Consider the following 19,291-nt stretch of genomic DNA (forward strand, 5'->3'; position numbering starts at 1 on the left):
CATGTAGACCTCTTTTACACTGCTTTTGATAACTTTCATATCTTGTCTATTTTTTACCTCTCAAATTACTGGAGCAAGCCAAAACAATTTTTTTTTTGCCCAACTGCTTCAATATTAATTTTAACACTGAGGAAACAAGATTTACTCACGCTCTCATTAAGTACTCCTCCTATCACGAATTTTCAAAAAACCTCATTCTTCTCTCACTTAGTCGCATGTTCCTGCAGTTGCGGCTCGTGGCCTGAAACTTTTGAAATATACATACGCACTTTAAGTACAGTGGATGCGTGTTTGCATAAAATATCAAAATTATAGTAAAAATTAAACATGAAAAAATATTGTTTATTATCGATAAAATTATACAGTTTGGTACAATTCAAATTTGCTTAAAAATAAAATCCATTATCATAACCCCAATAATGTTCTAAAATAAAAACAATAACAAATGTTATGTCTTTAATTGTAATGTACAAATATTTAAAGAGACGGAGTAAACACGATAAGCACTATGAACACTCGACTACTGGCGAAAATTGCATATAGGATTGTTGATGATAAAATTAAATATTATTATAAGCAAATATAAATTAATTTCTCGAATTTTCTCGATATTTCTATATCGAGAAAAATTGGGGGTGCTGCAGTTCCACAGTGCCAATGGATGAGCTGCCTGTGTTCCTGTTTCTTACATTGTGCCTTCTCAGCTCTGCAGATCGCCTGACATTTGTGCAATCATTCAATTTCATGCTCTCTCCTGTGAAGGCAGACTCCATGTAAGCATACTATATCATGCATCCTCTTCATTCTCCTGATCTTCTGCCAATGCACTTTCATCAACATTAGCAATACATTTTCCCCAACTTTTGTCAATATTCTCCACTTGGCTATTGTGTTTTACTCTTTGCCTTCCTGCCAACACACAACTGGCTCTCAGCTCTCTCTGAACATCTTTCTACATAAAATATTCACTCACCAGTCTTTCTCTCCTTCCACAAGCCTTTCATCTTCTGCAACAAATACATCTGTTTGGGGGTATGTGACAAGAGGGTTGAAAGGTTACAAGCGAGTAAAGCGGATGAATTTAGATAACTATTCTGGATGTCAATCAATGCAGTGAGACAACTGCATTAGATTTCTTCATGTTCTAAGGGTGTATTATCAGTGCCAATGACCTGTTTAATGAAAGCCTTGCAACAGGAAAAGTCCCAGGGAAGTGGACAGAGAATAAGATGATGGCCACTGCATAAAAGTGGTGATTGAATTGGGGACATCAAGCCAGTTTGCATTTAAGATTTTGGAGAAACATTCTCTATAAATATAACTCTGCTGATATTTGTTGATTGCTAAGAATGGTGGTTCAAATATTAATATGAATGCTGTACATAATAGTGAACAAAACACATATACTGATGGGTTTTTTAGTATTTTAAATGTGGATTAAGGAATTGTGGTTTTTCTGGCAAGGAGGTGATATGAGAATTAAATAATAGTAAAAATATCTATCAAGTAGCCTTAGTATATATGTTAAACAGGTTTAAGTGACTTCAAATTTTGGTTTCGTTAAGTAAAATTTTGTTACCTTTTTTTTTATTTTCTGCACTATTTATAATTCATGTCAATTTAATGAATTATATCTTTTTTTTTTATATACAGTATAGCAATTTAGAAATTAATTAAAGAAATTAAATAATTTTATTATACAATTAGATTTCTCATCCAAACAAAAATATTGAGTACATTCCATACTATACTCAAAACTGGGTTTTATATCACACTTCAATAGGTTATTAGAAATAGGATTTACAGAAACAACAAAATTAATATAACCAAAACATGGACATTCAGCAAGTTTTATTCTAATATTTTCTTTGGCTGTGCTTCAATTTCACACCTGGTTACGATCTCATCCCACAAGATGAATTGTTTAGCTAAAATCTGAATCTGTATTTGTAGTTAAAGAGTTCTGTTAGAGTTTAATATAATAAAATTTTCTATCTTTTCTATTTTCAAGCATATTAAAACTTCTACAAATAAGAAAGCAATGAATACACATCAAAAGTTGTGCATATTTAAAATAAAAGCAAAAATTCACTTACTTTATACATTCATTTTTATATTTATTTTCTGTGCAGACTTGGTTGCCTGTGTTTTCTTGGAACGTGAAAATGTTGGCAAGGAAGTAGAGGCAAGTGACTTAAACAGTGACTTGTCTATGCAATGCTTTTATGAGGATAGGCTGAAGGTTTGTGGATTATAACATTTAGTTGATAGGAGAGAAAAGAAGGGATATATTTATTCTATGCTTACCAACATAGTTGGTGTATCTGCTCTCCAGCCAAAAGGCTGTGGATTCGAATCCCGCCTTGGACATGGATGTTTGTGATTGTGAAATACTAGTGGTAGTGGGCAGTAGATAGTGTTGGTATAGATGATGTGGTTCGCTGTATTGATGGATTGAGTGGTGGAGATGGAGAGTTGTAAAGTAGGTGCCCTCCCTCGATGAGTCTTTGGATTCCCTGGAGATATCACCTAGTAATAATAATATTTTTAGAGGGGGAAAAAATGATTGCACATGTGACAGATTTCTCATGTTTCTGCTGTAGTTAAATGGCTGAAATAAACAGACAGTATTTATTACACAAACCAGTTTCCCAGGAGAACAGTAAACATGTCCGACAGAAAACTTAATTACACAGCCTGCCATCCATTCCATTACTTCATATTCTGAAGTTTAAAAATGTCTTATATATATTTATTTATTGTCTTTATGAGCTCTATGTATATTGGGAAGAGGAAGATTGATTTACCATCAAAATATATGAAAATAATTAACCTAATCTTATATTCTTGGTTTAAAAAAGGTTACACAACATATTTTCACTGTTTCCTATTGTTGAGAAGGATCAAACGAATGGCAGTTAAAAAAAATAAAGTTATTTAAAACACAAAGAGTAATTAACTGCAGAAGAATTCTCAGTTGGCAGTAATCTACTGAGTAGAACTAAACTATGTGTGTACACACAAACAATCACACTTCTCAACAATATGGTATCTTAAAAACACTAACCCATAGAGCTAGAGCAATTTGTTCCAATGACATTGCTCTCACTGCTGAACTGTCTCACCTACATCACACCTTCCTGACCAATATAATTCCCATAAGATAGACAAAATACTAAATTCTCTCCTTTATCACATCCAGGAGTCTATGAAGTGCGTGCCCTCTTCATGTCATCGAGCCTACTATGGACAGACAGGAAGAACTGTGGACATCTGCCTCAGTGAACACAAAAATATATCCAGCACTTTCACTATGGCAAGTCGGGTCTAGCAGACCATGCTTTGGGAAGCCTAAACATACTCCAAACCTCAACAAGTATGGCTCTATAAATCTACCAAAGATTTGGGAGATAGTTCATCGTCTACAATTGCTCATACTAGTCCCACTGCTACACTGGATTGTGGTTGTCTTGCTACTGTAACAAACTTTGTTTGTGTGCTCTGAAGATGGATAGAATACCAGCAAAATATTAGCAATTAAGTCAATAAATAGTTATTTTCTTATCAATCTGTGTTCGCATCTATACCGTTCAAATCCAATCAACATAAACTATGTGTGTTGTGGAGAGTCTGTACTTTAATGCAAGTGCAAATTTCAGCAATCTGTGCATACTGCCTATGTGCTACTTTGTTTTTACCTGCCTTAGCAGTTAAAAATGCATATCAATTCCTTATTGCATGCACTGAATAGATCGTAATCAGATAAGGTTTGCTGCTCAGACTATATATATATATATATTTAACAGTGAGGTTAAGTAGCTGAGCCATAGCAAGCATTTCCTTTTATTCACATACTTAAGAATTAAATAGGAAGAATGTTATCCAAACAGTGCTGGCAATAGTTCTCGAATTCTTTAGCTATGATGTCAGTGGATTCAAAAATAAGGCTACATTAGATTCTGGTTAATTAGATCTCTATTAATCTATAACTCTGTACATTTAATTGTGAATTACTATTATTAGTGTGAATACTGGACTGTGCTGATCGTAAATTATTAAATTGATAACTGTGTAATACATTTTATTAATACAGAGTAAATTTAATGACTAAATAATGACCTACAATCATACAGAAAGTAACAGTGCTACTACTTGGAGTTTATAAAAATGTGCACACTTTTTTTTGCACAAGTCCCTAACATTGGAACCAAAACTACATGTGACACAATACTACAAAAGCAGTCACCTGACTGCCATGATAAGGAGTGTGTTGAGTTTAAGTGAAAGCACATTAATTAAAAAAAAATATTTAATAACTGTATGTGCAATATATAATTAAATAGACCAAACAGTTATATGTTAAGCACTATTTATAGATTTTCTATGTGGTGAAACACATCCTCTCCTACTTTACAAGTATTTGGGTGGAAAAATGATGTTCTATTTATAGAACCTCAGGAATGCACATACATAGGAGTCACTGTGTTCTTTTAGTCCATATAAGTTCACTACAGTAAGTCAAATGTAACAAAATGTAATCAAAATGGCTATATTGTATATTTGTAAATTCCTTCCATTCATAATTGTATCTCGATAACACACCTTATTGATGCACTCCTTGCAACCTATAAATATGTGGTATGGTCACAATTGGAAATAATCTACCTTTGATTTCTTTTGGCTAGTTGCAAAGATCTGATTATTTTATTAGTTTTGCTGTGTACTTTCCACATGGGAACTTTTCTAAAGGTATCTGGAAAAGATCAGCTTCCTCATCTTGATTCTTAAGATAATCTTCCCTATCTAATATGATAAGTGTTTTGACTGTTGCATACATTACTTAAAGCCATTGTGTCACTTTTTGAGAGGGAGGGGGGTTTATCTTACATGAAGTAATATTGTAGTCTTCTACAAACTCTTTTTTTTTTTTCTTTTTCCCATATTTGATTCTTACATATAAAAGAAAGGCCTGGTTATGGCTCAACCATCTCACCTCCTTACTTAACTCTACATGAAGTCCAACAAGCACCAAGTCTTATAAAATTACCATATACAACCAAAAAAAAATGAATTAAAATATGCAGATGTATTTTCATAGTTTGGACATGAGCACAAAAAAAAAGAACATTAGATTTTTTCAATTAATACCTTAACCAGTTGCATCCCATTATTATGTTTCACTTGAGCTTGAGACTAACTGCTCACTATCTTTTTTTAATGTATGTTCTTGTTTCATTTTTAACCAAGATAAGTTATGTACAGAAATAACACAAATATTATTATTATTATTATTACATAACACCTCCAGGAGTCCAAAGACTCATCGAGGGAGGGCATCTACTCTACAACTCTTCATCTTCACCAACCGCAACTACCTTCATCATCTACACCAACGCCATCTACTGCTGACCACCATCACCACTGGTATCACAGACAATCACAAACATCCATGCCCATGGCAGGATTCGAACCTACAGCCTTTTGGGTGGAGAGCGGATACACTAACCACTCAGCCAACCAGGCCGGCTAAAAGTTCATCTAGTCAGCGACTAGATTCGAATGCCTTTCGTCGTGCGGTCAAGCGCTGCAGAGTGCAAACGCCACTTCTACCGAGCTACACAGGCTCATTAAGAAGAGAAACCTGATAAAGAAACTAGGTTACTGAAATTGGCAGAGGAGATTACATCAAAGATGTTTAGAAAAGGCAGTCAAAGTTATGATTAATACATTCCACACTACAAAGGTAAAACAATGTTACTGGGGATGAGACAAAAATACAGTACAGGGCATAAGATTCAAAGAACAGCAAAGATAAGACATTATTATTATTAAGAGAGACCTCCAGGGAGTCAGACACTCATCGAGGGAGGCCACATACTATACACATCAACTATCATACTTATTCTTGAATTCATTCACACTGCTTGCACTCACATCCAATGGCAATCCATTCCAATCATGCACCACCCTTTGAGAGACAAATCAAGCCCTCACCCCTTCTTAGCGGCCTTCATTCTTAGCTTCCAAGGATGTCCTCTTGTCCTTTCCCCACCCTCCATAAATTGAAAAATTCCATCAATTGAAATCCTGTATGACTCTTTCAGAAGTTTGTAAGTCTCAATCATATCACCCTTCTTTCTCCTGGTTGCTAGTGTCTGCAGTCTATAAATTCTCAACCTGTATTCCACAATCCTGATATCATTTTTAACACTCTCCTTTGTACTCTCTTCAATATATATATATATATATATATATATATATATCAGAATCACAACAGATACCAGGAGACCAGACCTGCCCACAATAGTCCAAGTGAGGTCTCAATCAAGGCCTTGTAAAGAGGCAAAATTACATCCTTATTTTGAAAGTGTTCCTTTGAACTTTTAACGATTCATAGTATTTTCTCAAATATTCATTTTTAAGTGAGTGGGGGGAAATCAGTCAGCACTGTCATTGAACATACACAGGAAGTCTGGGATCAAATATGGGATCATCAAGTAGACCAGCAGGAACAACTAATTTATTGCCTATATATTTATATTCTGATATCAGATCTTGGGCATGAACAGTCCAGCTATGTTCAGAAATAACTTCTTTTTCCAACATAGTTTGCTGAGTTCTTCTTAAGAAATACTCTCCATCAATTATATTTTGAAAGTGTTCGCCTTGAATTTTTAACGATTCAGAGTATTTTCTCAAATATTCATTTTAAGTGAGTGGAATATTTGAGAAATACACAAACGCATACAGGAAGTCTGGGATTAAATATGGGATCATCAAGTAGACCAACAGGAGCATAGACAATAATATTAGTTGTTCCTGCAGGTATACTTGATCCCATATTTAATCCCAGACTTCCTGTATACGTTCAATGACAGTGCTGACTGGTTTTCCCCATGCACTTAAAAATAATATTTGAGAAAACACTATGAATCGCTAAGTTCAAGGGGAACACTTTCAAAATATAATTGATAGAGAGTATTTCTTAAGAAGATTACATCTTTATCGTTACATGTGAATGTTCGTTTCAGCATTCTAATTATCTTTTGAGTTGTATTTGCAATCTTTGCCACGTGGCCCCTGAACTTCAACTTCCTATCTATTAACGCTCCAAGATACCTAGCCTCATCAGTTTCTTCTAGCCTAATCCCACCAACATAATACAACATTGGATATCTAATCACGCCGAAGTGAATGACTTTACATTTACTGACACCCATTTTCCTATGCCCACAATTCCAGCCTATTCAAATCATTCTGTAAGTACTCCATATCAGCAGCATTCCTGATTACCCCACCTATCCTTGCATCATCAGCAAACAGCTGTAATGTCACTTGTCAAATCCTTCTCAATATCATTAATGTACAGACTGAATAACAGTGGACCAAGCACTGATCCTTGTGGTACACCACTTGTTACTTTAAATCTTGCAGACTCACATCCGTATACCACTTTTTGATATCTGTCAGTCAGCCATCCTCTTATCCATGCTAATATTGTATAACCCAAACCCATTTTCTCCATTTTATGCAACAGTCTACCATGCTGTATTCTGTCAAAAGCTTTAGCAAAAGTCAAAAGTATCATGGTGTATCCATTCCCCTTGTCTAGTTCAATGGTAACTAGTGTTTCCAAATTCCCGACATTTTGGAACCTTCAGGAATCGAGAACGGAAAATCATATTTCCTGAAATAATCTTTTTTATTTAATTTTCATTGATCATCTGTAATAATGGCTATAACAGTAAATGTTAATAAACAGAAAAGCCATAGAGAAGGTGGGGCAACCGGGGCAGTCTTTCAGAGGTTTCGAGACATTCCTATATGTAAAAGGTCGAAGCAAAAAATGAGGAAATGAAATTTCCTAAATGGAGGTCGACCGGAATTTCATGACTAGTGCATCTCTTGCCCTGAGCACTAAACAGGGATCACTACGGTATCATTTTGGCTAGGTTTCTGTTATATTTCAGGTTTTCTCAAAATATAAACAATGTAATTAATGCAAACTTTATTTAACCAAACCTTATAGTATACAGTGAGTTTTTACATATATTACACAATGTATTAACATTCCCAATCTCATTTAAATATTATTCATTTGAAAATTAAAAAATACTTCAAATATATTTGCCATTTTTAAAATGAAACTTTAAGAAACATAGAGCATTAATTGCTCGATCAGACAATTGTGATCTTTGCTTTGTAACAACTTGATGTGGAAAAATTTCTTTCATTTTCTGTAGACGTTGGTTGAATTGTTAAGAGTATGTCTAAAAGCATCTTCAAGTTGGGAGTGAGAGAATGCGTTGTTTCATATAAGCTCATTTCCTTCCTTAGAGAAGCAAATATTTTGTCTGCATGCATAGGGCTAGGCTTTGATGTCGAAATTGATATTGCTTTAGTCAATTCACTCTTCAGATCAGATTCTGATTTAATGTCAGAACTCTCTGTAAGGACATCCTTTATTTCTTTTATTGGAACTTCTTCTGCTGTAAATGTTCCTTTAAAAAGTCTTTCCATTAATGACTTCACCAATCATGCAATTTCATTCTTACTTGACAAGGCAAAAAATTCATCCCCTTCCATCTCACATAAACAACTAACGTTGCTCAAGTACTTTGCGAGAGACACAAGATCTCTATTTCTACGTTTAACCAATTCAAATTTTATTTCCTTCAAAAGCATTTGGCTCATTGAAGAATTCCGTTTTTCTAAATTACTGAACAGGAACTTAAATATTCCTTCACTTGTGAGAATATTAGCTTCTCTATTGATTAAGGCTTCAACTGCTAATCTTACAGGTTGTAAGCAATTCAACATACCTCTCAAAATTTCATAACACTCTTCTTTCCATAAGTGATCAAGTTTCAGCTCTCGTAAAACAGTCTTAAATGGATTTATGATCTTTAAAAATCTCCCTATCATTCTCTCCAGTGTGTTTTACAGTCCAAAATGACTACTAGTTCAGTTCCCTCTTTTCACTCTTGGTTATTACTTGCTGCAAAAGAGAATTTTTTTACTGGAGAATATTTAAATATTTTCATAATTCTTCATACACTGCTAATTGCCGAAGATAGATCATCTCGCAAATCATACTGATGAGCTTGGGCCACACCATCTAACTCAGAATCACTGTTATCATCTTTATCGTATTCAGAATCTGTACTGAATTCACTACCACTGCTACAAGTCACTGATGCTTCACCTTTCAACTTTTTAACATAAAATACTTTTGTTACAGCTAGATGTGGCGCATGGTTGTAGCAGTACTGTTGAATAGTCGGTGATAATTTTCTGAATTTTTCCATAACAGCTGCACTGTCACTTGTAATTGCAACTGCATCACTTTCAAGTTTTAACTGAAAGTTTTCTAATCTTTCCTGAAGCAAGGATAACACTTTTTCCGCAGGACAGTTCCCACGTATTCTTATTAAACCAAGGTTCATAAAGGTCTCGTTGCAGGTATACGTGAACATTCATGTATCTGCAATTCTTGCAACTGGTCCACTCATCTATTGAAATACTCAGTTTTTTATTATCACATTTGAATACTTCCAATTTTGGGATGTACAGTTGTTTCACTTTACTATAATAATTATGTATTAGTGTCATAACTGAAGATGGACTTTTTGGCAACTGCATTCCTCTGCTTGTGAAACTTTCCATAATAAACTCACTTTTTGTGATGGTGTTGACTGATATCATCCAAGGCTGCTAATTTGTTTACGGTTACTTCTAAATCCAGTCCCTCGACATAATGTAAAATTGTCGTTTGTCTCTTAGAAGATGAAGGCATTGGCTCATAATTATTCAATTCAGACTGTTTTTTCCTTTTCATTCCATGAATGTACACTAGGTGCCTATGTAGACCGCTGGTTGATGATGCTTTGCATTGCAAAGTTTTGGAGCATATCTAGCAATGAGCTAATTCGTTATCTTTATCTTTTCTAAAATATTCACAACATTCTTTATACTCTTTACTCATTGTGATGGCAATCTATAAAAAAATATTAAAATATCATTTATGATTTAACAAAAAATAATTAATTTAAAAATTTCCCGATTTCCCGACTAAATTTTCTCGGGATTTGGGAACGGGAAAACGAAAAAAAATTCCTGAGAACGTTAGGAAACTCTAACGGTAACATTGTTATAGAATGTGAGCAAGTTACAAAAACATGACCTTCCCTTAGTAAACCCATGTTGTTCACTGCAAAGTAGATATTCACTGTCAACCCATTTCTGAATGCGAGAATTAACCATTTTTCCAAAATTTTCACCACCACTCCTGAGCTAATTGGTCGATAGTTGGATACATCGGCCTTTGCACCATCCACATATGATACAATGCAACAAGAATCAAAGGTTAACACAATGATCAAGCAATTTAGCATTAGATGAAATGGTCTGAGAGATAATATGTTACACTTACTAATGGATCAAATATGTGTTCATAGTTAATGTCTATAAAATCACTCTTGTTATCTAACAGCTTTATGATTTTATTTTAGCATTTTTATTTGGTCTCATATATCTATGATATTCAGAGTTTTTTCTAATATCCCCTATATCCTGAAAAATCTATTCATAGTAAACAGCAAAACAAATTTAATAAAAAATCATTTTTGATGTGGAACATAGAATGTTGCTATTATTTCATCATGTTTATGATTTAAAATTTTCTAACTTCTGTAGTTGTTTAACTACAGAAGTTTGAAGATTTAAAATAATTTTTAAGACATTCAGTTCACATTTAACTAAACGATTTAAAAAATGATGTAAATTTTTACTAATTTCTTTGTTAGTTTTGATTACTTACTACTAAAAGGATTTAAATAAGAAATATCTATTGTATTTTTATATTTGTAATTGTTTGCTGTTCAAGACATTCAGTTATAAATGGTATGTTCATGATGAAACAAGGCTTTAGATTAAAATAAATTATATTTAGAAAAAAAAATAGATTAAAATATATGCTATAATGTTATAACAGTTTTGGTTTTGAAACAGTTTAATTAAAGTATTTGCAACAATTTCTTGTTCAGTATAAATATTTGATTTCCTATTTCCTTGTTAACTGAAAATTTACTAGAAATGAAATTTAGCTTCCATTCATGTGTTATGGAGCTTCAGTTATCATAAACCCTCAATCTATTGTTATAGGGAGCATTCTACAGACCTCTCACCATCATGATCACTTATCAGAGGTAAGTGACCATGATGGTGACCATTACATTTTCTTGCCACCACTTTCACATCTACAAGAAACCCAGGTAACCAGACCTGTGATATTTATAATTCATGTTTATACAAACACTTGCAATCACATGGTAAAATGTTAGCAATGATTAAAGGATACTGTCTTGTTGTATACTTCTAAAAGGGCTCTAACATCATCTGAAAGCAAAACACTCTGTTCCTTGGAAAAAAATTACAAAAAAATAATATCAGTATTCAGCATGTACACAGTAAAATAATCAAATAAACTGTGAAGAAAAACCTTGAAGTTTTTCTTCAAAGCTGATTTCTCATATATAGTGAATTAGTGCTAGACTTAAAAGGGGAAGTTCAAGAGGAATTTTAATTTTTCCTCAAATTTTCTCTCTCATGTTGACTGTTCTAGAGCTATTCTTTCAAGTAGTTCTAGTTCAAAATTTATATTTATTTTTAAGCTAACAAAATTTGTACAACTTAGGTAACTCCAAGTTACCTAAGTTGTATTTGTACTTGCTATTGGCTTTGGGATTCATAGGCTGGCCACTGTGCATACTCAGATTACTTTCCCTCAATAAGTTGTTGGTGTTTATATTTATTTATCATTAACGATAAATATAAAAAAAATTAGCTAATGCATTTATTCCCTTATAAGGAGTAACTGCCATCTTGTGGTCCCTAATATATCCTGTTAGGGATTAACAGGATATGTGAAATAGTGTAGGTTCTATCAATTTTCTTGAGTTTCTGGGAGAAAAACCTGATTTCCTGTGCAAGAGAGTGACTAACTTGGGAACCAGTCAAAGAAAAGCTTAGAAAAAGTTTCTTTAGTCAGTGACTAGACTAGACTGCCTGATTTTTCTTCAGGAAGTCTAACACAGAGGATGCAAACACCACTTCCACTGAGTTACACAGACCTTAATGATAAATATACTTGTTCAGCATATAATGTAATAATACTAATTTGGCCAGTGTTGTGGAAAGCAATTCAATTAAAAAAAACACAGACCTTCATAATCACGACTATGGTCAATCTGGCCTTGTAGACCATGTATTGGATACAACTCACAGGATCTTCTAGAAGAAAACCACAAAGCTCCACCATAGTAAATTTAAAAAGGAAAGACTGTTTTTGGAATCTGCAACGGCACTCAGAAATCAACCTAATTTAAACAAATACAGATGGGAAAAATAACTGTCAGAGGTCTCAGATTACATTCTAGGCTGCCTACAAACACCCATAGAGGGCGCACCACCTAGATAAGACTTGAGTCACCCACATGTTTCATTAAGTATTGTGCTGTCTGTGTGTGTATTATAAGTGTTATTTGTACTCCCTGAAGATGTCTCAGTGTGATGGAGACGAAATATTGGAAGCATTAAAATTAGTTTTAATCTTTTCCTAGTGCTGTCAATACTCCATTAAATCTCCAACATGATGAACTGTATAATCAAATCAAAGCATGATAACTTGTAGTGCTGTCAGCAAGGTTATGTTCTCAATTTAATACTTTTTTTTCTCTCTGTAGACATTATTATTAATTCTCTGGAAATCTTAACTGCTTATGTGGTATTCACATTTAAACATTCCATCCACACCTAAAAACATTAGGCATGATTTTTTCTCTCATGATTACACGGTGGTCAGCATTCATTGTGTAGAATTTAAAGAGACAAAAACAGACGTTAGAGCAATTACTTTACTGCAATTAAGAAAAATGACACCCAACGTTTTAACTTCTATATCAAGGTCATCATCAGGAATATATATATATATAAACAAAACAAACTATGTCACATTCCACATAAGTAAGTTATAGTATAATACTACCTCTCACCTGTACTGGTGCTAACTCAATCCTGGAATACTGTTCTTATGTTTGGGATGAAGCACTTAACCTTCTTAAAAACTGATGCTATCCAGAAAAAGGCATTCCAGTTAATGATCATCTCCCTTACCATACACATACATGAGCTCAATTCAATAATTTTTGCACTGATGATGTTTCTGCCTTGTCTTTTTCATTAGTTAGTTTGTGCATGCATCTGCTGGTAAACATCATTGTAGTCTTTATTTTTTGGTATTTAAAATATCAGTATGTTAAACTGGCAAACACAGTATATTTCTAATTTTAATATGGTCTTTTCTACAGTTGACTCATTATAGCAAATACCATTATAACAAATTCACTATCTTTAACAAATTATCAAAAAAGCCATGACCAAAGCCTTATAGTGAAATGCTATTCTAAAGAAAGTTCACTACAGCAAATTATCCATTATAAGAACCTGTTCCCATAATTTATGTTTGCTACATAATTTACACAAATTTTAATAATCTACTTACTTCTTGCTTTATCTGCAGCTGACTTAGCTCACAAAGTTTAGATGCATGACTTGAAGAAGCTGCAATGTAAAGAAGAAAAAAAAAAATCTTCATATATGTTGTTGTTGTTTAAATTTTAAGCAGAAAAAAAATTAAAATGAAGTAATCTTATTCACTTGAATAATAATGTTTCTAAATATAAAAATCATATTTAGAAACATTATATACACTTTCTGAAATATATATCTGTAAGATTTAATACTGAGAAAATATTGTGTCAAAGTATGACTTCTGACCTATTAAAAGGTTTGGTTTACTTGGATTTTACAGCCAAAGCAACTCAGGCTATGAAGCCAGCATTATTATGTCTGTTAATTGCTTGTGTTCTAATGGCAGGTTTGCCTGCTTTGTGGGATGAAACCCAAGTTTCCAGGAGGGAAAAACTCTGTCACCACCACATTCGACCAGCTAACTCACACCTATTAAAAAGAAAGCATTTAGAATGTGCACATGTGTTTACATATGTAATTATCTCATTAAAAAACATTTCATATGTTAAAAAAAAACAGCTAAGAACTGAGAAAGTAGGAAGATGGCTGCAATTCTGAAGTGGCTGCTTTACTGACATTATTTTTTTTATTAGTCATTTTGTTGCTACTGCTGTTATAGTAATGCTTACATTTCAGAAGGAAATTTACATTCACAGCAATTAAAACAACAATGTTAGTCAAGTAGCTGCTTGTAAACTGTAATTAACTTCCTTTCTCAGTAGTACTCAGTTCATTTTTTTTAACAACAAGATCTTCTCCACTTTATAAGATATAGCATTTCTTCTTTTTTCCCAGGTTGAAGTAAAATAAATGAAGAATAACTGGCTGAAATCAGTTTGATGATTCTCCCTCATTTACAAGCATGCCTTCCATTTTGGTTCAATTATGCCAAAGTTTTTAGGAACCTGAAACTATACTCCAGATTTCATCAAAAATGGTGTTGGATAATGCAACTTTCATTTTTATCTGAATGAAGTTTCTGGAGAATCTGAAACAATGTCAGAAAAGATATATATAAGAAATTTGGTGAAAATGATTTGAATGGTGGAGGCTAGAGAGATTCTATAAAGGATATAACCTCCTCCCTCATTTTATCTTACCAGGCTAAAATTCTTTTGGGAGAACATAAACAAAAGAAATACCATGCATTAAACTGAATTAGCTGAACAATATTTTTTTTAAAGTGCTCTAGTTCTTGCATTAATTAGATTCAGTACTTCTGATTCAGTGCAATTTGGCAGATTGTGCCCTGCCAAATTTGAATAACAGCTGCATACAAGTGGCAGACTGATATTCAACTTAGAACCAAAGTTACAGCAGGTCAGCTTTGGTCTTATGCTGCTGTGATTCCTGATTTCAAATGTATAATGTACTGCATGTGTGTTCACACATACAGCAAGTTTACCCATTATCTGGTCTCCTCAGGAGATTGCGTAACAAGTAAACATGATAAGAATCGTGTTGTGGATAGCAGGTGCTACTAGTGAAAAAAAGTAGCAAGCACTCAATCTCTTAGCCTGAATTAATGAGGGCTATGAAGTCATTAATTTCACGTTACTGTTGATTAAAATGCAATCAATAATTTTGGTGAAGGTATACTTAAACAAGATATCCTCCTAATAAAGTAGCTACTTTATTAGGAGGATATTTGTGTATTTTATTATGGATCCATTATACAAAATGAAAGTTATGGATAACGTTTATCCTTAACATTACCTGGTCTCCAATATATATATATATATATATATATATTGGATATTTGTGCCTATCTAAATGCATTTTTTAAACTTGAAACTGGAATGCAATATTACCTTCATCCAGAATTAACCCCATCAATATTATACAAAATGAACAGAAGACTTTCTTAAATTAAAGAATTTAATAGAGTAATAAATTGAAACTAAAAATATTTACATGAGTATTAAAAAAGAAAGAAGCAGCTTTCAGAGGTGAACTGCAGAATTATATATATATAAATGTTATTAGATTTAAAAAAAAAAAAAGCATAAATAAGAATGAAACCTTGTAAAAGAAACACTGATTCAGCCAGGGAAATATGTGAAGTTGTTTGGAGGAATAAAATTACAAATTCACGGAAGACTCTAGAAGTTAAGAAAGCAGTTGAGAAAGGAAAAAATCATACTGAAAGTTTCTGACAAATAATTCAGAGGTTTCCTGAGAAAATACATGCAAAAAAACTAAGTAGCTAAACAAAAGTCATGAGAACTTTTGTAAGGAGATGAAAGATAAATATCATGAAGGTGGAATATTGTTCTAGAAGGCATTGAAAAAGCTTAGAAATAGAGGAACAAACAGTATTAAAAAAATCTGAGATGACAAAGATAACATAAAGATATTCTGGATCATCATCATCAAATTCCTGACATTGACCCTCAAGGGGTGTATAGGATATGACCCTGTACTTCCTTCCATTTACATCATTACTAACTTACTACCGACAATTTTCTACCAAATCAATCTGTTACCTGTCAAAGTTATAACATTGTCAGTTCTTATATTTATATACCTATCTTCTAAGGCACTTTTTACCGTATCAATCCACCTATATCTTGGTCTTCCTCTGGGTCTTTTTCCTGCCAACTTGGCAGCGAACACTTGTTTGCCTAATCTTTCCTCATCCATTCTGTTTAAGTGACCATACCACCTGAGATTAGCTCTGCTAACGAATTCCTGGATGCTGACAATGTCAAGTTCTTTCCTAATATCCTTGTTTTTAATATGATATTGCCATTGCTGCCATCTGTTCACACCTCTAATCCTTCTCAGGACTCTCATATCTGTGGTCTCTAGTCTTTGGTCAAGTATTTTACTTCTGACCCAGCTCTCAGATCCATAAGTTAAAACTGGTTTGAACACTGTCTTGTATACAGCTAATTTAGTGTTCTGACTAATTTCTCTCTTATTACATATAAATTTATTCAGTTGACTTCCTACCATACCAGCTTTGTTGATTTTGTTGTCTATTTCCATATTTAATTTACTATCTTCACTAAAAATTGTGCCTAAGTAGCTAAAATGCTTTACTTGTTTTATAGGTTCTCCATTCACAATGCAGCTGATATTTTCAATGCTTCTGCCTATTTTCATTATCTTTGTCTTGTTATTGCTGACCTTCATACCATATCTATCACCACAGTTATTCAATTCAGTCAGGGAATCTTGCAGACTTGTAGCAAATTTATTTAGAAGTATAACATCATCCGCATAAAGCAAGGAGCTGACATTAACATCTCTAATTTTGATATCAGGTTTAATACCACTTTCTATCATAATGTAATCCATATAGATAATGAATAACAGAGGTGATAATGTATATCCTTGTCTGACACCAGATTTAACATTAAACCATCTCCCTGTACTTCCTTCAATTCTAACTGCTGACTTACAACTCAAATACAGACCAAGTATTGCTTGATATAATGATCCACTGACATCATACAACTGTAGCATCTTGAATAGCTTCTCTCTTAGCATCTTGTCATATGCTTTTTCCAGATCTACAAAACTTAAATACAGATCTTTGTTATATTCCCATGAATTTTCAACTATTTGTCGTAAAGTGAAGATCTGATCCTGACAGCCTCTATTTGGCCTGAATCAGCTTGTTCCTCACCAAGCTTCTCTTCCACAATCCATCTCATCCATTTCTCAAGTATACTTGCATAAATCTTAACAGGAACACTCAGTAGGGAAATACCTCTGTAATTCTCACATTCAGTTTTATTTCCCTTTTTATATATGGGTACTATGAGAGCTCTACTCCAATCATCGGAAATTTGTCCCTCTGTCCAGGCTTTCTGAACTATGCAGTGCAGCCACTGTAAGACTTTTATACCACCATACTTCAGCATTTCTGGTTGAATATCATCTACTGCAGCTGCCTTTCCATATTTCAGACTTTTTATGGCTTTTTCTACTTCAAGCATGGATATGTATTCCTGATTGCATGCCTGATCAGTGTTTTTTATCACTGTGCTGTCATCACTACTAGTTTCATTTAGCGATTTTTCGAAGTAATTATTCCCATACTTCAAGGATATGTTTTTCTCCAGTTTTCATATCACCTTTATCATCTCTAATTCCTTTTACAGCACTCTTTCCTCCATTTCTGAGCTTCTTCAACAACCTCCAGAATATCTTGCCACCTTGTTGATATTTATTTTCTATTTTTCTACCAAAGTCTTCCCATGACTTTTGTTTACCTAGTTTTACACAGTGTTTAGCTTTCTTACATTTGTCTCTGTATTGTCTAGGAGCACAAGCTGACTTATTTGCCAGGAACTTTTGATATGCTTTATCCTTTTCTTTCACTGCCTCTTTAACTTCCTGTGTGGAGTTCTGATTTTTCTATCCTTGCAGACAACCTCACCACATGCCTCTCTGGCAGAATCAATCAATGTTTTCTCCAGAGCTTGCCACTGAATCTCCAAGGTTTGATTGCTGTTCTCAAACTCTTTAATTTTTTCTTGAATAATGTTTGTATATTTTAGTCTACAGTTCACATCTGAGAGCTGCTCAACTTTTATTTGTTTTAAAACTTTCTTACATGTTCTTCTTTTCAATATGAAATTCAATTTTATCCTCCTCAAGACTAAGTAGTGATCACTTCCAATTTCAAATCCTCTGTACACTCTGGTGTTCTGCACCAGGGAGAAAACATCACTATCAAATACAACATAGTCAATGAGACTTTTCTTATTCCTTTCCTCTTCTCTCCATGTGAATTTGTGCACATTTTTATGTTGAACATGGTGTTAGTAATAACCAGTTCATATCCTGAGCAGAAATCCAACAAGTATTTGCCATTATTATTATTAGCTTGGCTCTTTTCTCCAAATTTTCCCAACATATATTTGTATGTCTGACAATCATTTCCTATTCTGCTATTTAGATCCCCAACAAGGACCAACTTTTCAATTTTCATTGTGTCAGTTGCTTTTTCTAAAGCCTCAAAAAATTCCTCCACTTCTACCTTAGGAGAACCTTCTGTGGGACCATAGGCACAAATAAGTCTCATTGTCCAGTTCCCCATTCTGATATTTGCCCACATCACTCTACTTGAAATTGCCTGCCATTCAAGAAGATAAGCCTCGTATTTAGTGTTGAATACTATGGCTACTGAATATTTTCTTTGATTGTGATTGCCTGAATATAACATTTTGTATTTAATGCTCAGAAAGAGCTCACCAGTTTTGTTTCAGTCACCCCTGTTATGTCAATCTGGTACTTATCTAATTCCTCAGCTAGCTCCATTTCTTTGCCATTCAGGCTTTTTATGTTGATAGTACTGATCTTCGATTCTGGTGATATTGAGTTGGGGTGTGTTTTAGGATTTGTTCCAGTAGCCGACTTTTCACTGTCTGCCCTGGTTCCCTGGTGAAAACAACGGGGGCCTTGTTTAACCGGGCGACGCCCCCAGCCGGCATGAAATTCTATCATGTTGTACCATCATTTAATATTGTGGTTTAAGCCAATAAGAATACAATTTGGTCAGCTAAATCCCAAATTGCCAGCCCATCCTCATTCATTCAGTATCCAGGTAGATACCTAACAGGGTGCACCACGAGAGGGTGAGGATTGGACATTAGGTCAGAAGCCCTGATCGGTTGTCCGCCTTTAAAGGCTATGTGGAGGTCTCCTCTCAGTTATACAGCTTTGACCCTTAAGCACCCTGATATTC

General features: G+C 33.9%; 1 protein-coding gene across 1 annotated transcript in view; it reads right to left on the minus strand.

The window, feature by feature from the left end:
- Window positions 1-321: 321 nt before the first annotated feature.
- LOC150097642 (dynactin subunit 3-like) overlaps window positions 322-19,291 on the minus strand; it is a 58,820-nt gene continuing 39,850 nt past the window's right edge. Inside the window, exons 5-7 of the mRNA XM_090407074.1 lie at window positions 13,562-13,620; window positions 11,360-11,419; window positions 322-1,941 (exon numbers count right to left, since the gene is read on the minus strand). Of these exons, the coding sequence (XP_090263200.1) occupies window positions 1,852-1,941; window positions 11,360-11,419; window positions 13,562-13,620 (209 nt within the window). The 3' untranslated portion in view covers window positions 322-1,851. The remainder of the gene's footprint in view (window positions 1,942-11,359; window positions 11,420-13,561; window positions 13,621-19,291) is intronic.

Source organism: Typopeltis vanoorti, chromosome 17 (genome assembly GCF_054136105.1).
Source record: "Typopeltis vanoorti isolate ZY-2024b chromosome 17, IOZ_Tvanoo_1.0, whole genome shotgun sequence".
In the NCBI taxonomy this organism is placed as follows: Eukaryota; Metazoa; Arthropoda; class Arachnida; order Uropygi; family Thelyphonidae; genus Typopeltis; species Typopeltis vanoorti.